The sequence below is a fragment of the Pan troglodytes genome, chromosome 8 (genome assembly GCF_028858775.2).
Source record: "Pan troglodytes isolate AG18354 chromosome 8, NHGRI_mPanTro3-v2.0_pri, whole genome shotgun sequence".
Classification (NCBI taxonomy): Eukaryota; Metazoa; Chordata; class Mammalia; order Primates; family Hominidae; genus Pan; species Pan troglodytes.
Genome location: NC_072406.2, coordinates 34,742,908 through 34,767,944, shown reverse-complemented (window position 1 = coordinate 34,767,944; position 25,037 = coordinate 34,742,908). Strand labels below are relative to the sequence as shown.

The 25,037-nt window shown below is 45.2% G+C and overlaps 1 protein-coding gene across 2 annotated transcripts in view; it reads left to right on the top strand.

Annotated features, from left to right (window-relative positions):
- DNAJC1 (DnaJ heat shock protein family (Hsp40) member C1) overlaps positions 1 to 16,217 on the top strand; it is a 247,390-nt gene extending 231,173 nt beyond the window's left edge. For both annotated transcript variants that reach the window (XM_054660816.2, XM_507688.8), the window contains 3 exons: positions 6,496 to 6,544; positions 13,154 to 13,602; positions 16,010 to 16,217. In XM_054660816.2, coding sequence (XP_054516791.1) covers positions 6,496 to 6,544; positions 13,154 to 13,602; positions 16,010 to 16,078 — 567 coding nt within the window. In that variant the 3' untranslated portion in view covers positions 16,079 to 16,217. The remainder of the gene's footprint in view (positions 1 to 6,495; positions 6,545 to 13,153; positions 13,603 to 16,009) is intronic.
- Positions 16,218 to 25,037: the final 8,820 nt, after the last annotated feature.

Below are 25,037 nucleotides of genomic sequence, written 5' to 3'. Positions count from 1 at the left end.
GTCTCAGGCATTTCTTTATAGCCATGCGAGAGCGGACTATTACAAGCAGAAATGGAAGAAATAGAGAACAATAAAGAAATAGAGAAAATCAGTGAAACCAAAAGCTGATTCTTGGAAAATATCAAGAAAATTAACATGCATTTAAGTAAGTAATTAACCAAGAAAAAAAGAGAAAGGACTCAAATTTCTAGGGTCAAAAAAAAGGACATTACTGCCAATCTTATATAAATAAAAACGATTATAAAGGAATACAATCATGAATAAATGTATGTCAAGAAATTAGATGGCTATTTTTCTAATAGAAGTGAAATGAATAAATTCCTGGAAAGACACAAACTGCTAAAACTAAATCAGAAACAGACCATTTTAATAGATAGACTTATAATTAGTAAAAAGGTTGAATTAGTTATCAAAAACCTATACATATTGAAAAGTCCAAGTCCAGATAGTTTCACCACTGAATTCTACCAAACATTTAAAAAATTCCAGTGCTCTCAAAAAAAAAAAAGAAAGAAAAGGGGTGAATATTTCTCATCTCATTTTATGATGGCAGTATTACCTTGATGCAAAACCAAAGACATCACAAGAAAACTACAGACCAATGTTTTTATAAATATGGATGAAAAAAATCTCAAAAAATACCACCAAACTGAATTCGGCAACTTATAAAAAGAATTATCACCATGAAGCTGGGCATGGTGGTGTGCAACTGTAGTTGCAGCTCCTCAGGAGGCTAAGCAGGGGGAATCCCTTGAGCCCAGGAATTGAAGGATGCAGTGAGCTTTGATCACACCACTGTACTTCAGCCTGGGTGAAGATTTATCTAAAAACAAACAAACAAACAAACAAACAAACAAAAAACATTTATTACCATGATCAAGTGGCATTTAACCATGGAACACAAGGTTGGTTAAACATCTCAAGATCAATTAATGTAAATACCTCATGTCAATAGAATAAAAAGCAGTATCACACGATCATCTCAAGAGAAGTGTTTGAGCCGGACTCAGTGGCTCCCACCTGTAATACCAACGCTTTGGGAGGCCAGGGCAGGCTGATCACCTGAGGTCAGCAGTTCAAGATCAGCCTGGCCAATGTGGTGAAACCCTATCTCTACTAAAAATACAAAATATAGCCAGGTGTGGTGGCATGCACCTGTAATCCCAGCTACTCGGGAGGCTGAGGCAGGAGAATCACTTGAACCCAGAGGCAGAGGTTGCAGTCAGCCGAGATCATGCCATTGCACTGCAGCCTGGGCAACAGAGCGAGACTGCATCTCAAAAAAAAAAGTGTTTGACAAAACCCAACACCCTTGCACTATAAAAACACTCAGCAGACTAGGAATAAAAAAGAAGTATCTCAACCAGACAAAAGACCATCTACTAAAAACCCACAACACCATGTTTACTGGTGAAAGAATGCTTTCCTGCTAAGATCAATAACAAATTAAGGATGTGTGCTCTTGCTTCTTCTATTCAGCATTGTATTGAAGTCTTAGCCAGGGCATTTAGGCAAGAAAAAGAAATAAGATGGAAAAAAAGAAGTAAAATTATCTATTTGCAGGTGGCATGATTTTATATATAGAAAATCTTGAGAAATGCACTAAAAAAAACATTGGAACTAATAAATGAGTTTAGCAAGGTTGCAGGATACATAGCAATATTACAAAAATCAGTTTTATTTTTTATACATTTACAATGAACAACTTGAAAATGAAATTAATAATGACATTCATAATTGCATCAAAAAGAATAAAATACTCAGGAATAAATTAAAAGAAGTGAAAAACTTTAACTTTGAAAACTATATAACATTGTTGAAAGAAATTAAAGTCTAATTTAATTTGGAACTCTTAAGTCTTCCTGACCTTAGATTTGGCAGAGGATTCTTAGATATGACACCAAAGGCACAAGCAACCAAAAGCTTCAAAATTAAAAAAATAGATAAATTGGACCTCAGCAAAATTAAAAACTTTTGTGAGTCAAAGGACACCATCAAGAAAGTGAAAAAGCAACCCAAAGAATGGGAGAACTTATTTGCACATCTTATGTCTGATAAAAGTATATGTACCCAGAGCACATCAAGAATCTTACAACTCTGGCCAGGCATGGTGGCTTACGCCTGTACTCCCAGCACTTTGGGAGGCCGAGGCGGGCGGATCACCTCAGGTCAGGAGTTTGAGACCAGCCTGACCAACACGGTGAAACCCCATCTCTACTAAAAATACAAAAAATTAGCCGGGCATCTTGGCACATGCCTGTAGTCCCAGTTACTTGCGAGGCTGAGGTGGGAGAATCACTTGAACCTTGGAGGCGGAGGCGGAGGCTGCAGTGAGTCGAGATCGTGCCACTGCACTCCAGCCTGGGCGACAGAGCTAGACTCCATCTCAAAAAAAAAAAAAAAAAAAGAAAGAAAAAAAATAATCTTACAACTCAATAATAAAAAGTTAAATGACCCACATAAGCAATGGATACAGGATATGAATAGATATTCCTCCAAGGAAGATACACAGATGTCCAATAAACACATGAAAAAGTGCTCAGCATCAGTCATTAATTATTAACTATTAAGTTAGGGACCTGTTAGAAGGTGTTATATTAGTTTGGTCAAGTGAGAATGAAGGACTAGTGCAGGTGGTGGAGGTCTGAGAGAGAAGGGAACAAATGGAATTGAACTGTGAAGCAACTCGTTGGGGCAGGAGAGAAAAAATCCAAAAATGGACTCTTAGATTTTGAGCCTAAGTGACTTGGATGATAAAACTATTAAGCAATGGAGGAAAAGCAGAGAAGTTGTTTTATTGGAAAAACTGATGAGTTTAGGCCGGGCGCAGTGGCTCACGCCTGTAATCCCAGGACTTTGGGAGGTCGAGGTGGGTGGATCACCTGAGGCTGGGAGTTCAAGACCAGCCTGACCAACATGGAGAAACCCCATCTCTACTAAAAATACAAAATTAGCCGGGCGTGGTGGCTCATGCCTGTAATCCCAGCTACTCAGGAGGCTGAGGCAGGAGAATTGCTTGAATCTGGGAGGCAGAGGTTGTAGTGAGCTGGAATCGCTCCATTGCACTCCAGCCTGGGCAACAAGAACGGAAACTCTGTCTCAAAAAAAAAAAAAAAGAAAAGAAAAGAAAAACTGATGAGTTTAGTTTTTGGTTTGGTTAGTTTCAGGAACTAGGAGACCTCTGAGAGATTTAATGGCAGTTAGAAAGTGAAGCCATGTAGTACAGCAGAAAGAGCACTTGGCTTGTTTCTTCTTCTATAAAATGAAAGATTTGGATTTAAAAGGTGGTTATGTTATAGTGATCGGGAGCAAAAATTTTAGATCCCTGCTTGTTTTAGCTTCTCACTAACTGTTTAACTTGGATATATTATTTATTCTCCCTGGGCCTCAGATTCTGTAAAATCAGGATAACCATTCTATGCCTACCTCATATTGCTACTGTGAGGAATATGTGCACACACACAATTTATTTAGAACAGTGCCTATTGCATAGTAAGCTTAATGTTACATAGGTGAAGTCCTTTTCAGATCTGAGGATCCATTGTTGCATGGTCAGTTTCTATGAGACTGGCATTCCAAGGTAGAAGTCAGGGCCAGAGACGTAGGTTAATCATTTCTTTTCTAAAGTATTATTGAATAGCTGGGATGAGATACCAGAGTAGAAAGTGGAAAGAACATGAATGGCAAGGGTAGAATGTTGAGGAACACTTCTATTAGGGAACAAGAGGCAGGAGTATACAGGAGAGGCCAGTGGAGGAACATTCAGAGAAAGAAGGAAAACTAGGACATATTCTCATGAATGCCAAGTGAAATAGAAAAGATAAGGTCAAGGGAAGATTTAGAGTAGACTACTTGAGCTAAGTTTGAAGATTTATGGGATGCATCTCATGGACAGGGGAAGTTGAAGATGAAAGCAAGTAATTGATGGAGCACAGTTCTGTGAGGATTCAAGGGGCAGATTTAGCCTCAAGGGGAAGGAATGCATTTATTTCTTTGAATTAGGATAAAAGAAGGAATGGATATATGGTGGGGCAATCAAATTTTTGAGCTGGGAAATTCAGAAGTCAGGGAAGCTCATGTTGGATAACTTCAGTTTGTTTACATTAAATAGGAAGCAAGGTCATCTGTAGAGAGAGTGGAAGGTAGGGAACAAAATTGAAAAGTGTTTCCAAGCAGCTTTAAATGTTCTAATTCTGCTCTTTGTATGAATGGAAAACAAATGATCTATTTCAATTATAACAGGTAATATTTACTGAGCCTTTACTGTCTGCCAGGTATCATGCTAAGGGTTTGTTTCAAACTGAAAACATCCGTAAGAGGCAAATGGTAGTGGTATCCACACATTACAGAGGGTAATATATGAAACAGAGAAGGATGGAAAATTGCTGTCTGTTACCCAGCTGAGAGGTGGAACCAAGACTGAAGAGCAGATCTGCCTGACTCTCGGCTCTTAATGATCATGCTTTCTGACATTTTACTTTCAAATTTCATTAAAGCCATGAAGTGTTGGTTCGAGAATATACATGGATTAATGGGATAGAGAAATATAGAAAAATATAATAGCACATGTTTACAGCCAAAGATAACTTTAATGAAATTCATATTTTAAATAAATGGAAAGGATGGCTTGTTAGATAAGTGCATTAGGGCAATTAACTATTCATTTGAAAAAAATTAATAACTTTTACCCCATATTTCTTAAAAATATACAATAGAAGTCTGAACAGTGGTTGTCTGTGGCAGGATAGAGATTGCATGAAGGGCACAAGGGAACTTTCTGGAGTAATAGGAATGAATGTTCTGTAATTTTTTTTTTTTAAGATGGAGTCTGGCTCTGTTGCCCAGGCTGGAGTGCAGTGATGCAATCTCACCTCACTGCAACCTCTACCTCCTGGGTTCAAGCAGTTCTGCTGCCTCAGCCTCCCAAATAGCTGGGATTACAGGCGTGTGCCACCGTGCCTGGATAATTTTTGTATTTTTAGTAGAGACAGGTTTTGCTATATTGACCAGGCTGGTCTCAAACTCCTGACCTCAAGTGATCTGGCTGCCTCGGCCTCCCAGAGTGCTGGGATTATAGGCATGAGCGACTGTGCCTGGTCAATATTCTGTAATTTGATTGTGATGTTGGTTACATAGGCAGAGATTTTTGGTCAAAACTCATCAAATTGCACATTTAAAGTCTGCACATTACACTCTGTAAATTTTATCTCAATTTTAAAAAAGAAAGCCAAGTGCAGTGGCTCATGCCTGTAGTCCCAGCTACTCAGGAGGCTGAGGTGGGAGGATCATTTGAGCCTAGGAGTTACAGGCCATTCTGGGCCACATAGCAAGACTGCAACATAGCAACATATCTTTAAAAACAAACAAACAAACAAAATAAGTTGACAGAGAAAGAGAAGATAAAAGAAAAGTAAGGCAATTCTGTATGTAGATCTCAAAGACATTGTTAAATGAAGAAAGAGCAAGCTATAGAATAAGACATGAAATATGATACCATTTATATAAAGAAAAAAAATTACCACCAGACCAAATTCTTTCTGTGGATCCACACTCATATGTGTAAAGGTATCATGGTTCTTGGGTGCAGCTGCCCCGCTCCATCAACAGATTCTTCCTCCAATGTCAATCTCAGATGCTCTTAGGGTTTCCTTCCAGGTTGCAGAAAGGAAGGACTTTTATCTTATAACACTATTAGCATAAATGTCATTTTCCCCACTGATTGCAATACTCAGTGGTAGAATATTCTCCAGTGAAGAAAGATATTCCATTTCTGGAAATTCTAGGTTTAAAAAATGACCTGTTTGCATAATGAAAGTAGTATCTTTTTTTTTTTTTTAGGCAGGGTCTCACTCCGATGCCCAGGCAGGAGTGCAGTGGTGCAATGTCAGCTTACTGCAACCTCCGCCTCCTGGGTTCAAGCGATTCTCCTGCCTCAGCCTCCCGAGTAGCTGGGATTACAGGCAACCACCGCCTTGCCCAGCTACTTTTTGTATTTTCATAGAAACGGGGTTTCCCCATGTTGGACAGGCTGGTCTTGAACTCCTGACCTCAAGTGATCCACCCACCTTGGCCTCCCAAAGTGCTAGGATTGCAGGCATGAGCCACCATGCCCGGCCTTGAAAGTAGTATCTTTTAAGAGGCAGCCCCCGTTGTGCATATGTACCCTAGAACTTGAAGTATTAAAAAAAAATAAAAATAAAAAGAGGCAGCCTCGTATAACGGAACTGTCATTGAACTAGAAGGAGTCTAAGGATGTGAGTTCTTGTCCTGAAGCTGCTGCTGAGTGGATGGGTGTTTTGGAGCTATCCATTTAATCTCTCTGGGCTTCAGTTTTCTTGTTAATTACATTAATGGATGCGACAGATGACTGAGGGTCTTTCAGGCCTAAGATCCAATGAACTGTGTTCATTCACATGGAGCTTACATGGAATCGTTTCACTCAGCATATAGTAGGTACATGGAAAGTAAGATTTTTGCTTTTATGTTTTGAAACAGGTGACAACCAAAGCCAAGCAACTGAAGGATTCAGTGACCTGCTCCCCAGGTGAGTTCATACTTCCTCTATCTCATTAATCTAAAGTGGTTTCTTCTAAATTAATCCCTTTTTATAATAACTTCTTTAAATACAAGGGTCTAGAAGTTTTGCCTAATGAACTCTAAATCTGGTCATATCTCCAAAAAGGGTTGAAATACGGGCACCAGCAAGCCAGTCCAGCCCTGCACATACTGGTGCCGAGAAGATGTATTTAATTAATAAGGTTAAATAAGTACACAGATCGTCTTCTATAGTTTAATTTGTGGGGACGGGGAACACAGGAGAAAGCCCGTCTGCACACCACGCAAATGCTATGTGCACGCTGTTTCCCTGCACTGTCCACCCCTGTCACTGCCGCACTTGCAGAGCTGCCCTTTGGGATAAATGGCTAACAGCTTTCCCAGGCATTTATGTTTCCTTTTTTTTGAGACGGAGTCTTGCTCTGTTGCCCAGGCTAGCGTGCAATGGCGCAGTCTCGGCTCACTGCAACCTCTGCCTCCCAGGTTCAAGCGATTCTCCTGCCTCAGCCCCCGAGTAGCTGGGATTACGGGCGCCCGCCACTGCACCTGACTGATTTTTGTATTTTTAGTAGAGACGTGGTTTTACCATCTTGGCTAGGCTGGTCTTGAACTCCTGACCTCTTGATCCTCTCACCTCGGCCTCCCAAATTGCTGGGATTACAGGCGTGAGCCACCGTGCTCAGCCCCATTTATGTTTCTTAAAATCAATTTCCAAGATTAACTGGAATTTTGTTAGAGTCTCCATATTCTTTGCTTAGAACCAGGAAGTAAGAACATGCTTCAGAAACTTTCCAACCTAACTCAAATACAGGTCCCAGGGAGAGTAATGCAGATGAACAAGCCAACAATTAGCAAACCCAGAGATCTCAAAAAGCCACCCCAGCCGGGCGTGGTGGCACAGCTATAGTTTCAACTACTCTAGAGGCCGAGGCGGGAGGATCACTTGAGCCCAGGAGTTCAAAACCAGCCTGGGCAACATAGTGAGAACCCCCATTTCTGAAAAATAAACATAAAAAAAAAATTTTTTTTAAAGAATTCAACTTGGAGTTCTCCAGGCTTTAGCAAGAGGAAATTTCTGGATTTCTTTTTCTGCCAATGAAGTTAGTTCTGTGGGCGTGGAGGCAGAGACGGGGCAATGGGATGTTATATGACAAAAGCCTACTTCAAGACATTCTCCAAAATCATACCATTGAAAAGGCAGCGCAGCTCAGAGTAAGGAACTGACGTAGATCTTCCTGGAGCTTGGTGGAGGGGGGTCAGAAGTATGAAGAAAACAGGAAATGTGGAGTTGAATATTTAAGTGCATCTCTGAGGCAACACCTGTGGCTGAGAGAAGGCACCAGAAGCAGCTTTGAGCAGAGAGCAGATCCAGCATCAGGACAGAGAGGAAAAGAAGCAAATCCGATGTGATATTTGGCCACATCCAGACATCCTGTGACTCTCTAAAAGCACCATAAGGTCTTTGTCACAAATATATTCATTAAATTATGTGTTTTATTTTGTTTTTTAATAGCCTTTAAGAAGCCAAAGAATTTTGAAATAAAAGTATTTCTTCTGATTATGTTCACAAATTAACAAAGAATCCGTAAGCAGTGTGATCCATTTAAGCCATAAAGCTGTGCTTCTGAAGTATTATTAGAAATTCTAAAATTGTTTCCTAAGATTTTGGATACCTTTCAAAGTGTTTGAAATGGATGGTTTAGAAAACACAGCTGGCTTAATAGGCTAGCACAGGGGAAAATGACCTTCTACAGATAAGAACACACCCAGATGGAGGTATTTGGCTGTTTCTTAAGAGAGTTGCTTTAGTGAGCATGGAAAGAAATGTTCGCTAATAGAAACTCAAAAAAATACAGATAAACAAAAGGAAGAAAATAACAATCACATGTAACCTACCAATTGTTGTTATTTTGAGAGAGATATTTCTTCAGACTTTTCTGATGCACATATGTGCATATAATATTTTTACAAGAATGGGACTGTACCGCAATACTGTTTTACATTTTTTCACTCCGTACACTCATATGTCTGTATCATCTTCTTAATGGCTCCATAGCAGTCCATAGTATAGATATCTGCCCCATAGTTTAACAAGTTTCTATTGTTGGACATTTTGTTTGTTTCCATTTTTTTTATTGTTCTGAAGTTGTGGTCTCCAAAGTGAGGTAGACAGGATGATTCTTTGGAATATAAGAAGACCGTATTTGAATTTCTATTGATCTTTGTTTTTATCTTAAGGCAGTGAGAGAGGAATTAAGCTTTCTCATCTTTGATATTCAGACTTATGCCAGCACCCTCACTGTGCCCATTAGCAGAGCTTATGTGTTACGTACATAGGGCACCAACGTTTCCCAAGGGAAAAATGGGATTTCCACAGCACTCACAGGCTGATGGTGGCCTCGTCACTTGGCATCATCCCATGTTCTTTCACTCTCAAGATATTGCAACAAGATACCCAGTTGAGTGAATGTACAGATAACCCCAGAGTTTCAGTGACATCTTTTTATAAGAGGCTTCCTAGTATTTTGACAAAGTACTTTTAAAAGTTTTTGAATTTAAAGATCCTCAATTTTATACTTTTCTTTTACCAAATAAATAAATAAATAAATTCTTGGCGTAGGGTCTAAAAAAAAAAAAAAACAACCTGCACACACTTAAAAAATTAAAACAGTACAAAAGGGAATGCAATGAAAAGTGTTTGAGTCTGGGTTCCTGGCCCCCTTCCACAGAGGGAATAATGAATTGGAGTGTGAGGGCGTACACGTCTAGAAGTATAACTAGTCTTGCACAGACTGTCTGTATTTGCCTCCCTCTTTCTTATGTTAATAGCAGCATACTCGCTGATGACTAATATCTTTAATCATTTTATTATATTAAAATATTTTTACAAAATAAAGATGGATTTTTAACAATGAATGTGAAAGTGTTTTGAAAGATATTTATGCTGTAGAAAGGACGTTTGAAAGTAGATGCTTGGCTGGGCACGGTGGCTCACGCCTATAATCCTGACACTTTGGGAGGCCAAGACAGGCGGATCACCTGAAGTCAGGAGTTCGAGACCAGCCTGGCCAACATAGTGAAACCTGGTCTCTACTAAAACTACAAAAATTAGTTGGGTGTTGTGGCCCATGCCTGTAGTCTCAGCTACTCGGGAAGCTGAGGCAGGAGAATCACTTGAACCCGGGAGGCAGAGGTTGCAGTGAGCCGAGATCATGCCACTGAACTCCAGCCTGGGCAACAGAGCGAGACTGGCTCAAAAAACAAAAAAAAACAAAGTCAATGCTTGAAAGTATTTTCTTTGTTATGTGTTATTCTATGGCCAAAACAATGTGACCTATAAAAACTCTTATTTTTACGGATTTAAAAATGTTGAAAATAGAATTTTAACCTGTAAATCTTTCAAACAAAGTGAACTCATTTGTTAAAAATACAGCCAGGCGTGATGGTGTAGGCCTGTAGTCCCAGCTGCCCAGGAGGCTGAGGTGGGAGGATCACTTGAGCCCAGAAGTTGGAGGCTGCAATGAGCTATGATCACACCACTGCACTCCAGCCTGGGTGACAGAGCAAGAGCCCCATCTCAGATAAATAAGTAACACTTTCTATTTAGTTTGCAAGAACAAATGATTGGCTTGGGGAAGATTTTTATGAAAATGTTCTCATAATTTGTATTGCACAATGAATACCAGAGCATGGTAAACTTGGCCAGCAGGACGCTACATGTGGATAGATGTATCCTTTTGGGTCATCTTTTCCAACTAGGATGGCCATTCAAAGTTAGGTGCCAAAATAAAGCAAATTTGGAGCCAGACCTTTAATTGAGTATTTTATCCAGTATTAAGCAATTTTTCAGTCTCATTGTTTTTAATATTAATATTTTCATTAGAATGTTTCATGTCACTTAATGATGTTTTTAGATTGTGGTGGATATAATTGAATAAGTAAATATAAGTAAATATACATATATTAGAATTGCATTTTCGGCTGGGCGTGGTGGCTCATGCCTGTAATCCCAACACTTTGGGAGGCTGAGGCACTCAGATCACGAGGTCAAGAGATTGAGACCATCCTGGCCAACATGGTGAAACCTCGTCTGTTCTATAAATACAAAAATTAGCTGGGCATGGTGGCGCGCGCCTGTAGTCCCAGCTCCTCAAGAGGCTGACGCCTGTAGTCCCAGCTACTCGAGAGGCTGAGGCAGGAGAATCACTTGAACCCAGGAGGCAGAGGTTGCAGGGAGGCAAAATCGCACCCCTTCACTCCAGCCTGGTGAAAGAGTGAGACTCCATCTCAAAAAATAAAAATAAAAAAAAATTGTGTTTTCAAAGATGTTTTATTGATGGGGTTCATAATAAAAAATATGGAGGAGATAATGATTATGAAATGCCACTTGTTAGTAGTAACAAAAGACTAGGACCTGGAACTTTAGTGAGCTAATACAGAATAACCTCCAGGGAGTTTGTTGCCATTAACGTAAGAAAGGAGAAGGCTAATGCAGCTACATAGGGTGTGTGACACTATTTCTAGACGTTCACACACTCACACTCCAACTCATTTTTGCCTCTTACAGAGCAGACCAGGAATGCAGACTAAGCCACTTTTCATTGTATTCCTTTTTGTAGTTTTTATATTTTTAAAAATTATATCTACATTTTTTTTTTTTTTTTTTTTAGACGGAGTCTCACTCTGTCGCCCAGGCTGGAGTGTAGTGGTACGATCTCAGTACACTGCAACCTCTGCCTCCCAGGTTCAAGCAATTCTCCTGCCTCGGCCTCCTGAGTAGCTGGAATTACAGGCACGTGCCACCACACCCGGCTAATTTTTGCATTTTTGTAGAGACGGGGTTTCACCATGTTGGCCAGGCTGGTCTCGAACTCCTGACCTCAGGTGATCCCCCCTGCCTTGGCCTCCCAAAGTGTTGGGATTACAGGCGTGAGCCACCGTGTACAGCTGGGATTTTGTTTTTTATTAAATAAAAGCCTACTATAAAGAGGAAACATTACTGTAGAAAAGGAAATAAACTATTGCCCCCTTTTTTGTTGTTGTTTTGAGACAGAGCAAGACTTTGTTTCCCAGGCTGGAGTGCAGTGGCACAGTCTTGGCTCACTGCAGCCTCTGCCTCCTGGGTTCAAGCGATTTTCATGCCTCAGCCACCCAAGTAGTTGGGATGACAGGCATGCGCCACCATGCCCAGCTAATTTTTTGTATTTTTAGTAGAGACGGGGTTTTGCCATGTTGCCCAAGCTGGTCTGGAACTCCTGGCCTCAAGTGATCTACCTTGCCTTGGCCTCCCAAAGTCCTGGAATTACACGCTTGAGCCACACTGCACCTGGCCTAAAATACTGCCTCTTTGTAGCTAAATTTGCATATACATCTGTAATTACTTCCATAGGAGAACCTCCTCTAAGTAAAATTACAGAGTCACAAGTAAATACATTCTTAAGGTTCACCTCCATTTGACAAATTGTTCTTTAAAAAGGCTAGACCTGTGCTGTCTAATATGGTAGCCACTTGCCACATGTAGCTATTTATATTAAAGTTTAAATTAATTAAAATTAAATAAAGTTTAAAAATTCCTCAGTGCTACACCAAGTGGTTTATATAATTGTATCACAGCATGTTTCACTGGACAGCTCTGGGCTGGGCCAGTTTCTGCTCCCACGCCCCGTGTCCAAATGTACCTATTTCCCTGCATTTTGCCAGCACTGGGTATTGTCATACTTTCTAATCTTTGCCAATTTAATAATTGAAAAGTAGTGATTCTTTGTTTTAGTTCTCTGATACTCATCAGCTACTGTAGTTCTTCCTTTGTGAGCTGTGTTCTTTGTCCTTTTAATGAGTTGTAACTGCTACTGTATTGAGGATATCAGTGCTCTGTCATCTCTTCTGTCCTATTAAAAGGTTTAAAGCTTTTGTTATTAATTATTATTACTTTTAGAGACAAGATCTCATTCTGTTGCCCAGGCTGAAGCACAGTGGCATGATCATAGCTGACTGCAGCCTCAAACTCCTGAGCTCAAGCAGTCCTCCTTCCTTAGCCTCCCTAGTAGCTAGGAATACAGGTGTATACCACCAGGCCCAGCTAATAAACTTTTTAATAAAATGTTTCTTTTCCATGTTTAAAAATTCTTACTGTAGCTACTATTTGTAAGTGTATAATTTACTCATACACTTGCCTTCCAGAGGCAGCACAGTTTTAAGGTTTGACCAGTTGATTTTTGTCTTTCCAGTGGAGCCAGTGAATCCTTTCTTATACTGAGTAGCAGGTTATTCCCTCTCAAAGAGATGTTTGCATTCTTGTTCACAATCTGATTCTTTATATACCCATTATTCCTCAGAGTAGAGAAAGGGACAAAGGCTTGGAATCAGACAGAAGTGGGTTCAAATCCCACTCTAGTGCTTTCTGAGTCTTCTTTTTCTCATCTGTAACATTAGGGTAATGATCCCTATCTTTCTAGAATAGAGTAGTGTGGAAATGAAATTAAACCATGCATGCAAAATGCCTAGTGCGCTGCCTGCTGTGTGCCCGGCAGCTGCTATTCTCACCGTCTCCTTAATTCACCTTGCCCTTCACCTCTGTGTGGCACACCCTCTTTCCTAGGAATGGTTAGACTCTCCGAACTCAAATCGACAGTTCAGAATTCCAGGCCCATCAAAACGGCCACCACCTTGCCCGATGACATGATCACCCAGCGAGAGGACGCAGAGGGGGTGGCAGCGGAGGAGGAGCAGGAGGGAGACTCCGGTGAGCAGGAGACGGGGGCCACTGATGCCCGGCCTCGGAGGCGGAAGCCAGCCAGGCTGCTGGAGGCTACAGCGAAGCCGGAGCCAGAGGAGAAGTCCAGAGCCAAGCGGCAGAAGGACTTTGACATAGCAGAACAAAACGAGTCCAGCGACGAGGAGAGCCTGAGAAAAGAGAGAGCTCGGTCTGCAGAGGAGCCGTGGACTCAAAATCAACAGAAACTTCTGGAACTGGCGTTGCAGCAGTACCCAAGGGGATCCTCTGACCGCTGGGACAAAATAGCCAGATGTGTCCCGTCGAAGAGCAAGGTGAGTGATGCGGAACGAGGCCTCTGCACAGGTGTTAGAATCCCACCAGAGGAGCCACAGCTTGTCTGCCTGCAGCTTCTTCCCTCATTCCTATCTACTGACACCTGCCCCGTGATTTCTTCTTTCCCATTTATCTTCCAGTATATTTCTCCCTAGAGCGTGTGAATCTGTGCATTCAGGTGGTTCATGTGTGTAGATGAGCTCAAGATTCTAAGTTTCATCATCCCACAGGGCAGCTGCTTATAGAAACTTCACCCACAGCACCTGCCTGCCTTTTTGAGAACTCGCCCACTCCGGCTAGCTTTCAAGGGCACATGGGAGGCTCAGCCGGCGCTGCCTCACCGTGAAATGCAGCAGCTGGGAAGGGTCAGGATGGAAAGCTCCTTTGAACCAGGCTGAGGGTTCATAAATCACAAGGCCCATTGGCTGTGTAGCAAATCTTTGACCAAAGGGATAGCTGGTATAGATGGTATTACCGTGATCATCTTCGATTCTGCCATGTGAATAACTTTGGACTCAGCGGGTACACCTGGTGGCCGTCCAGAGGCCCTGAGGCCATCTCCGTATGTGGTCAGTGCCAGGCGACAGCTAGGGTTCGGCTTACTTTCCATGGCTGTGGCCGTTTGTAGTTGGCCTTTCTCCCTGCTGGTAGCTCTTGGTGCCTGCTCAGATATATCTGAGATGGTCCTCAGATGGGAGGAGGGGGTGGGAGTGCCCTGTGGAGAGCCCACCCACCGGGCTTGGGCGGCCTCTTTCCTGTGATCTGGCCTTGAGGCGCTGCAGAGAGCCCCAGGGTGTGATCCTAACACAGTGTCTCTTGAGGCTTCTTTCCCTATAGCTAGATTGTTAGTCGAGGAACCAGGAACAGTGAGAATCAAAAGCCCCGATCTCTTCCGCTGTCTGTGCCTCCCTCAGTCGCCTCTGGGCACACTCATGCTCATTTACATTCTTATTTTTTTTAATTGAAATTCTACGTTGGAAAATCCAGCTCATGGCCATGCATGTCCCTGAGTGTACAGGTGTAGTTTTCTCCACCTACTTTAAAATGATTAAAGTTGAGAGTTCCTGGGGAGAAAAATAAACCGTTAGCTGTTGATATATTTGAGAAGCGCAGATTCTCCCAGCCTCTCCAACTGGTTTGCAGAAGTAACTATTCTACCCGAATTTCTCTAGCATCTGTCAGGACACAGGCAGACATGTGTGATGAGTCCACACTGGCTTATAAACGAAGGGGCTGGAGCTTGGATTCCTAAGGATAGAACACCCAGAAACTCATACCTGGGGGGCTGGAAACCTTCCGGTTTTCAACCAGCAATGAGCAGGGCTTCTTCAGCCTGCAGGTGTTCCCCTCAAGCCTTGACTTGAGAGCCAGGCAGGGCTGAGCTCCCTGCTGTCCCGGAGCCTGGGCCTGGCTGCCGTGCACGGCTCAGCTCAGAGTTCCGAGCACACTGTCCTTCTGGGGTTAAGTGCTGGGTCTGGCCACATCTGGTTTTGGCAGTATGTTGTTAGGGACAGCATAGCTACTAAGGAAAGACTGATATCTTTAAAGACCTTAGGCAAGTAATCTTTGGGGATGCAGAAAAAAACCCTGAGAAGAGACTCTCATAACACCACTAAGCTAAAATCCTCGGAGAGTAAACATCCTTTCTCTGTCCCAGGCAGCTGATAAAGTCACTTTGCACTGGACCCTTAGTCAGCAAAAGCTACAGAACCACAGGGTCATTATTTTTGGAACAGAAACAGAATAGATTCTGGAAAGTTCCTGTGATCAATGTGAGAATAATGAGGCCTCTCCCCACCATCACCCCACCTCTGCTTTGGTCCTGAGCCCCCCAGCCCAGGGTGTGACAGCTGTGGCCAGCTGAGGTCTGAAGTGGGTGGCTCTGCAGCCTGTCGGGTGGGATGGAGGTGGGGCCAGGAGGAGCAGGAATGAGTTCCAGCACAAGTTCTGCCAGTGTCCTGGGGGCTGGCTCCCCATGGGAAAGGTCTTAGCAGCGCCTAGGGAAAGCCAGACCCACGGAAGAAGACTAATAGGCTACCTGGCCCCAGGGTTTTTGATTTCTTTAAAGTAGCATGTTGTGATAAAAGAGTGAAGTGTTAACATGAAAATAAGAGTTAGCAGGCTGAAAGACCTGATTACGATGCTAGTACGCCTCACAAACGGCCGCCCCAGCCCCTCACTCCACGCCAAGCACCTTCCCTTTGGGCTGGGCTTGCAGGAGCCCTTCTTGCACTGCCCAGACAGGTCTGCCTTGTGAGCGACTGGACTCCAGGACATCCCGGGAACTCTGGGCAGAGGGACTGGACGTGAGGCTCTTCATGAGCAGAAGCCAGCAGACCGGCCACATGATGGCCACACTGACTTGTGCAAGTGACTGTTCTCACCTCTCTTTTTTTCTTCCTACAGGAAGACTGTATCGCTAGGTACAAGTTGCTGGTTGAACTGGTCCAAAAGAAAAAACAAGCTAAAAGCTGAATATTCTGGGAGATGATGTTCACCTTCATTTTCCAAAATGAATATCTTAAAAATCTTATGCAGAAATTTGCATTTTGTACCTCAATATTTCTACGTCATGTGCCTTAGTAAAAAAAAATAATAAATAAATAAAAGATGAGTGTTGTGCTATACTGTTTAAACAAATACTGTGCTGGGGAAAAAAGGATTTGGGTATGTTGCAGATTATTTTATTTCTCATCACTTCAAAGTTTACTTTCTTAGGGAATAAACAAATAGTGCTTTCTAATGATCAGGCAAAAATATGTGGTTTTGAAGGAACATGTGAACAAACTAATGTGTAAGAATTCAAATTTAATGTTTCTCTAAAACCACGACCAAAGAACACAGCAGTTCGTGTCTTTATTGGGGGTTGAATAGCAAGATCAATTGCTTGGGGAGGAAGAAAACCAGGTTGGTATCCAGCTGGCTGGCTAAGAACAATGTGAGATTATCTTAATTAGTTAAATATATCTAGGGAAAAAAAACAGTCTAGGTGAAGGAGGACATAAGGTAATACACTCTAAGTTTGAGCTGCTTGATAGAAATGTGTTCCCACCTGATAGAATTTCCAGAGAACATGCAGGACCGTTTTCAGGAAATGATGAAATTGGGACCGTTTTTTCATACCTAAGTTAAAAATCACTATTTTATACTACTACTTTCTGTCGAAGTCTTTCGTGCTATGTTTGAACTGTCACTGTCAGCTGAGCACTCCTTTTAAATCTTCTGTCATTTGCTCAGGGCGTGGAAATAGTGTGATGAACGCAGCTTGCCTAAACTTGAAAATCATGAAGATAACCAGAACACAGTTAAGGGACGTGATTTGATAAAATATCTTAAAGATGTCATATTCCCTAAGGAGTAAAGTGAGGGTACAGTTTCCTGGAGGAAAGTTTGGGTGGCAGAGATCCCCACTCTGCAGTGCAAGCTTCTTTCTATACAGAGGACGTGGAACCAGGTAAGTCCCCAGCCCTTTCCCTGACAGGAGGTGACAGAGGCTGCCTCAGGTCTCAGGCCGAGCAGACGTAGGGAACTTACACCTCATACCCAACTCCCTCATCCCAAAAAGAGCAGCAGAAAAGTGAAAAAACAGCACATTGCAAGCTGAGTATCCCTCTTCCAAAATTTTTGAGACAAGTTTCAGATTTCGCATATTTTTTTTCTGATTTTGGAATATTTACATATACATAATAAGTTGGCTCAGGGATGGGACCCAAATCTAAACACCACGTTCTTTGTTGTTTGTTTGTTTGTTTTTGGAGAGAGTCTCGCTCTGTCATCCAGGCTGGAGTGCAGTGGTACGATCTTGGTAGACTGCAGCCTCCGCCTCCCAGGTTCAAGCGATTCTCCTGCCTCGGTCTCCTGAGTAGCTGGAATTACAGGCACGTGCCACCACACCCAGCTAATTTTTGTATTTTTAGTAGAGATGGGGTTTTGTCATGTTACCCATGCTGGTCTCGAACTCCTGATCTCAAGTGATCCTCCCGCCTTGGCCTCCCAAAGTGCTGGGATTACAGACGTCCATTATGTTTGACATGTACTGTATGCACACAACCTGAAGGTAATTTTATGCAATATTTTTAAGAATTTTGTGCAAGAAACAAAGTTTATTTGCTGAACCATCGGAAAGCAGAGGCGTCAGGTGTGAAATTTTCCACTGGTGGCGTCACGTTGGCACTCCAAAAATTTGGATCTTGAGAGCATTTCGGATCTTGGATTTGGGGTTAGGGATGCTCAGCCTGTACCAGCCACCGTCTTCCACGGTCTGGTTTGCACAGAACTGCCTGAATCAGGGAGCAGCAGCTTCCATCAGCCTCAGCCAGCAGGGACAGGGAAGTGGTGCCTGTCTGGCCAGGTGGGGACAGGGGACAGGCACAGTCATCTGGCTCCAGTGGTGCTCACTGTCTTCCTGTAACAACCCAAAGCCAGGCTAGTCACGGGAATCTGAGTCTTCCTCAGAACTCTGTCCTCCAGCTGGGGGGCCATGAGGTGACTGCTGTGCAGTCACAGTGGCTACATGTGAGTGACACATCTGAGAAGGAAGCCGGTTCCTGGAGAGGGACAGGGAGAGGGGAAGATCGTCCTGGCCATATGCCAGGCTGGGGGCCCCTCTGGTCTCTGAGCCCAGCCTCAGGCCTGTTACACAACACAGGACACTCTGTGAGCGTTCTGCCATTAAGTCATCCTTTTCACTTGCGGCACCCTGAATTGGGTTCCTCTCACACACACCCCAGAGCCCAGTTATAAGTTTCCTGGGCTTTCTGCGGGAGAGGCCTGTGGGGGGTCCAGAGGTGCTTTAGGAAATTGAGTTGCTGGAACCCCTCAACTCACCCTGTCCTCATCTTCTCCAGCTGCCTTGAGAGAGTGAGGTGCTAGTGTGGTTTTCTGCTGCCTATCTCTGCCTGCCAGGAAAGGCCTGCTGCCCATAGTATCCCCTCGGGGGGCTCTGGAGGCCAAGGAGTCAGTTGAAGCAGGATGGGGTGGGGGGTTTTGCGGGGGAGGCCAGGGCCAGAGGCTGGGCAGGACTCGTGTGGGCTCCCAGCTCTCAGAGCACAGCTCTGTACACAGACAGATGACAGCTGCCACCCCGGGTCACAGCAGGAGAGCGAGGATCCTCGAGAGGGAATGTGCTGAATGCGTGTGGGGACGTGGCACATCCACCAGCCACGTGACAGCCCCACCGTGCCCCTTCTCCTCTCCCACTCCCAGACCCGTGTCCTCCCAAGCCACCTCACCCTGCCCACTGAGGAGGCCTCCCCATGCCGCGCCCAGCTGCCACAGGTAGCCCGTGCTTGCTTTTCTGTTCTTGCCGTCTTGCTCATGAGAACCAACCCAACCACTTTCTCCCTTTCCTCTTCAGTTTACGCTTTTTTTGTTTTTTTTTTTTTTAAGAGACAGTTTCGCTTGGTTGCCCAGGCTGGAGAGCAGTAGCACAATCATGTCTCACTGCAGCCTCAAACTAACAGGCTCAAGCAATCCTCCTGCCTCAGCCCCCCAAGCAGCTGGGACCACAGGCGTGCACCACCAACACCTGGCAAATTTTTTCTGTTTTTTTGTAGAGATGGGTCTGGCTCTGTGGCCCAGGCTGGTTTTCCCTTTTTGAGGGAAGAAAAGAAGTTGTCTGTGGGACATGAGTGCTGTGTGTACTATTTTTTCCTTGTTAAATGAGACCTGAGAAAACGTGAACCTGGAATGTCCCAGGTAGGAGGGCAAACCCCAGTCCACCCTGGGCCCAGGGCCCTGGGCTGCTCACCGGCCCGCCACGTCCTCCGTGGGCCTGGAGCCTCTCCAGGGGTATCGCCTCTAGGGCCTGCAGTGTGTCCTTGTGAACATCCTCAGCTGGGCATAACTTAGTCTCCTGAGGGTGAAGTTGATCTTGAGAACAGCCCAGGGCTGCCCTGAGAGTGGTCACCGAGCAGCCCTGAGGTGCAGTGGGTCCCGGTGCTGCCTCTAGGCCTCTACTTCTGGGGACCCCATGGCTCCAGCTCCTCGGCAGCCCCCCCAGTCCTCGCCCCCATGGCCATGTCCATTTGCTCGTGTTGCAGGGAGTGAGACCTGACTGGAGCTGGGGGGCGCTGGCTCTCCCACTGTCCGCGAAGCTGCGTGACATCAGGTGTGTTGTTTTACTACTTTGCCTCAGTTCCTCATCTGGGAAAATAGAGAATAATGGCAGCTGCCGCTTAGGTTGTTAGGATGATAAAGTGAGATAATCTGTGTGAAGTCTTTCTAACGCAGTGCCTGGCTTGGCAGAAACAATATTATTTCTGACAGCCTACCTTCCTGTCACCATCGTCTCTGCATGGCAGTGGCCACAGCAGCGCTGATGGGCCAGAGTCAAACTCCTTCCATCTCCTGCCCGTGGGGGCGAGAATCCCAGCCCGGGGCCTAGGGGCCTGGGTCACTCCGTGCACTCCCGGGAACCCTGCAAAGGGCTTGCAAAATCATTCTATCTTGGATGTGTACTTTTCTGGGGAGAGGGTCCACATCTTTCACTGCGTGCCCCAAGGGCCTCTCACCCAAAAAGGCTCACAGCCTGTACAGTGACATTTCTCCTGACACGGTCCCAGGAGGGCCCATGTGGTGCACAGGAGAACCTTAGACTGGACCTCAGGCAGAAGGGGCTCAAGGCCCCAGCTCTGCTGCTGCTGACCTGGGGCCTGGGCAAGTGATATTAGCCCCTCTCTGGGGCTCATTTCCTGTCCACAGAATGCAGATGCTAGTATCTGAGGGGCAGCGAGCTGCTCTCGGAAAGCCCTTCACACTCAGGGCCCCTCTCGGCTCTGCCCCCATCTTGTGCTCCTCCTCTTGCCACTGAGTAGGGACGTTTCTTCCCTAGGGCTGACCTCAGCCTGGTCTCCTTTTCTTCCTCGGGTGTGGTTTAAGGGCAGAGTTTGGATTGGAAGACCCACATCTGAATCGTAGGTGAAGACCATGGGGAAGGATCAGGGACCAAGGCCATGGAGAGGGCTGTGGTTCTGAGGGCTGCAGGAGGGCACAGGAGGGGCTGGGGAGGAGTGGAGGGAGGGAGGCTATCTGCAGCCCCCACCCCACTCAGCCCCGCAGAGCGCAGAGCAGCAGGGTACTGCCAGGCATGACACCAGGCGAGGGGGCGCTGCCCTCATCCTCCTGGATACCCGAGTCTCTTATCCTTTAGATAAATTCTAAATTTAGGTTTAAATTCTCTCTCCCCACTGGGGCAGAAATCTCAGTGCTACTATTTCTTCAAACCATTTATAGCGCCAGTTTTCGAAGCACACTCACCTGTTGTCTTACTTATCCCTAATGGGGGTTCTGCCCCCGCCCACAGAGGGTCAGGAATGTTTGGGATGTGCAGCCAAGCCACGTTCTTCCCCAGGTGTGCAAGAGCTCCCCGTGCACGGCCTTAGAATGCCTTATTAGGAAAAGTTGGGGTGGGAAGTGTCAGGCCTCTGAGCCCAAGCCAAGCCATCGCATCCTCTGTGACTTGGACGTATACGCCCAGGTGGCCTGAAGTAACTGAAGAATCACAAAAGAAGTGAAAATGCCCTGCCCAGCCTTAACTGATGACATTATCTTGTGAAAGTCCTTTTCCTGGTTCATCCTGGCTCAAAAAGCACCCCCACTGAGCACCTTGCAGCCCCCACTCCTGCCCGCCAGAGAACAATCCCCTTTGACTGTAATTTTCCTTTACCTACCTAAATCCTATAAAACGGCCCCACCCTTATCTCCCTTATCTCCCTTCGCTGACTCAGCCCGCCTGCACCCAGGTGATTAAAAGCTTTATTGCTCACACAAAGCCTGTTTAGTGGGCTCTGCACACGGACGCGCATGCAAGGAAGGAGGTTTTTCATCAGTGGACCAGCTTACTTAGATTTTCACCAAATCATCCGATTCATCTGCAGAATTTGCTTTGGGAACTGCCTGGGAGTTTGTTTTCAATTGGTCCACACGTGCTTGGCAAACACCCTGAGTGTTGCAGACTGTGGGTTTAGTCTTCCACTGGAGTATTCTCAAATTGCCTTTGCAGTTTTAGAATAAGACCTCTTATCATAAGCTTCCCACTGTCAATGTTTTCAGACACTTTAAAAAATGCCTCTTGCTGCAGGGCTTCTTCTTGATATATGCCAGTCACACTCCCCCAAACTCCTCTCCAAGTAGAGAACTAAAGCTCTATCAAATATTTCATCCCAACTTAATTTTCTAGGGTATTTGTTGTTGTTGTTGTTCATTTTGGCAGTTAGGCTTGTTCCTGAAGTTTAAATGGCACGGTTTAAATCATGTTCTGTGCATACAGGGAGGCCATGTGTTCCCTGGGGCCCAGGACACCCAGCCTGGGTGCTACGTAATGCGGCCTTCCTGTCTTATGGGGCATTGCTAACAGGTGGCCCATCCCAAATGCCTGCAGATTTTCAGAGGGGCGCTGAACTCCCCAGCGAGGAAGGATAGCGCGGAGATTTCCATTGTCTTGCTTTGGTTTAGAAAGCCCCAGGGTAGAGGTGAGTCCTGGTCCCGCCCCAGCCCTCGTGAAGACCCACCTGCCTCAGAGAATGGCTGAGCTCCAGAGACACCTGAGTCAGGGCCCAGCCTGGCAGGATCTTCTGCAACTACGTGCACCGGCACCTGTGCTGCAGGCCTCCCGCTCTCAGCCACGGACCAGCACCTGGGCTCAGGCCTTTAAGACCAGGAGTTGGCTGTGGAGGCCGAGGCGAGGCAAGACTTTGGCGTACGGCTTGCGTGACTGCAACTGGACAAGGTTAGTCATTTGGTAAAAACAGATGTTGGTATTTTCTAAAACAAATCCGACTTCCAAATATTGGGCTGAAACACCCATGGTGTTTCCCTCTGGTCGGGGGACTCCCTTTGTAACCTCACTCCGGAGTTTGAGACGTGGGGTGGGAGCCAGGCCAGGGTCGCTTACAGTGGGGGCCTCTTGCCCTCACAGCCTTGTCAGGAATGGCCCCAAACCAAGAGTGTCCTCAGGTCAGTATTTCCTGGATTATTATGTGAGTTTACTGCAATAAACTTCATCTGTGGGTCATACAGTTTAAAAAGTATACCGTTTACAAAATGAAACTGACAGATTTTGGGGGCAACAGTAGGGTCGCTGTATGATTTATTGTGGCCTCAGTCATAAAGGAAAGTGAGCCATCTCGGTCATGTTTGCTTTTGTTATTACTCAAAAAGAAATATCTTGTGAAATGTAAGATAAAATGTCTCATTGCTTATACTGTCATTTTGGTTCCAATCTTGGTTTCACAAAGTTAGATATCACTGCAGTTAAACAGTAGATATCTTGACATATTTGACCACAGCTATTTTCCCTTTTTAAGAGGCTTGGCTTAAAACAATCACTATTGGAAATTTGTTCTTTGGCTACAATTATGTCTGTCCTGTTCTGTTAAAAACTAGAATTTAAAAATTGGTTGCAGGCCAGGTGCACTGGCTCACACCTGTAATCCCAGTGCTTTGGGAGGCCAAGGCAGGATTGTTTGAGAGCAGCCTGGGCAACATGAGACCCTGTCTCTAAAAAAATAAATAAATAAATAAATAAACTCAGCCAGACACGCTGGCACATGCCTGTAGTCCCAGCTACTCAGGAGACTGGGGTGGGAGGATCGCTTGAGCCCAGAAGTTTGAGGTTGCACAGAGCTATGATTGCATCACTGCCATCTAGCCTGGGTAACAGAGTGAGACCCTGTCTCGGGGGAGGGGCAGGGAAATAATGGGTCCTGGGTAGAGAATCCCCGCATGAAGGTGCTGATGTCCAGGTGATTCTACTGGCCAGCCAGGAAGAACCACTGCATGAGGCTAAGAGCTTGCAAAGCAAATGGGACCCTGTTTTGTTCAGCAATTCAATGTACGCGGGCAACTTAGCTGCAGAGAGCACCCGACCTTGCCTGCTCTGGAGGAGCCCTGGGGAACCAGCAAGGTGGCAGTGCTACCAAGATGGAATCCCCTAATTCATCCATCTGCTTGTTACGGGAGCCAAGTGAGAAACCCCAGATGCAGTCATCAGAGTTTGAAGGAAAACAAACCTGATCAGCACAAATTGAATTTCATGCTTTAATTTTAAACTTTGGAAGGTACTACCAAAATGAAGATGCTGTTGAGTTTGCTGCAAACCATGAGGTGACTTCTTTTTTCACTGGTTGCGATGGACTGAATATCTGTCTCACCTCAGCAAGGTCATGTGTCGAAACCCCAACCTCGAAGGAGATGGGATCAGAAGGTGGGGCCTTTGGAGGTAATTAGATCAGGAGGGTGGAGCCCCCATGAATGGGAGGCCAGAGAGCAGAGTTGCCCCCTTCCGAGTGAGTCGGCCTTCTGCCTCTGGAACAGAGCCTCACTGACGGGGAGAAATATATTTGTTGTATATAAGCCACCCAGACTACAGCATTTTTAAAAAAATTATGTCATTGAGGCAGGGTCCTGGTCTTACCCAGGCTGGAGTGCAGTGGAGTGATCATAGCTGCAGCCTCCAACTCCTGACCTCCAGTGAACCTCCTGCCTTGGACTCCCAAAGTCCTGGAATTACAGACGTGAGCCTCCACACCCGGCCAGATTATGGCACTTTGTTAAAGCAAGCTGAACTGACACTGGTTTGATACAACCTCATTGTACAATCAAGTATTTAAGGGCACACGTTGAGAGCCTTAGACACTGCCTCCTACCTTTTAGCCCCTTGTCATCTGACTCCTGTACCTCTCTTCCCGCCACCAAAGCTGCTCCTGTTCATGTCGCCAAATACCTAAGTACCATGTCCAAAAGGTGATTTCAGGCTTGACCTTACCCCTTTAATCCTGAAGGTGGTATATGACATCTTCCAGCTTTCTACAGCCTCACATTCTGGAGTGAAATGGATGTAAATCAAACCAAGAGTTCCCCTGGCAGCTCCTCAGATTCCTGTCCAGATGTTTCATCTTTTGCTTTGTTAGTCTTGGTGTCCCCAAAGTCTGCAGTCTTCTTCCTTGTCTTCACCCTTCTCCCACCCCAGTGACTTCAACTGCCCCCCTCTGTAGGGGTCTGGTGAGGGTCAACTTGGTGGTTCCAGAGCCCTTTGCTCTAAACCCCGGCAGAATCCTCCACTCTATTCAGGGAGCTACGGTGCTTCCCTCATGTCCAAAAGAGCCAGAGCAGAGGTATGGCAACCTGCCTGTGTGGTCTCCTCTCCAATAAGCTGGAGGGTAGGACTCCCTCTCAGGGAGTTGAGAAAGCAGCTCGCCTGGAGCTAGGGCCTTAGAAAAGGTGAATACCTTTTCCCTAAAAGCCTCCAGGAGGTTGAAGCCTCCTCCCTAGCTTTTTGGGGGGGATTCCAACTTGTCTGTCTTCTCCAGTCGTCTCACATAATCTCACCTGAATTCTCCAAACCAGTTCAATGCACAGGTCCACCGAGGGGTCTCTGGTTTCTTCCTTAGTTCCTTTCCAGTCTGTACCCAGGCAAAGGCTCGCACACCCCTAC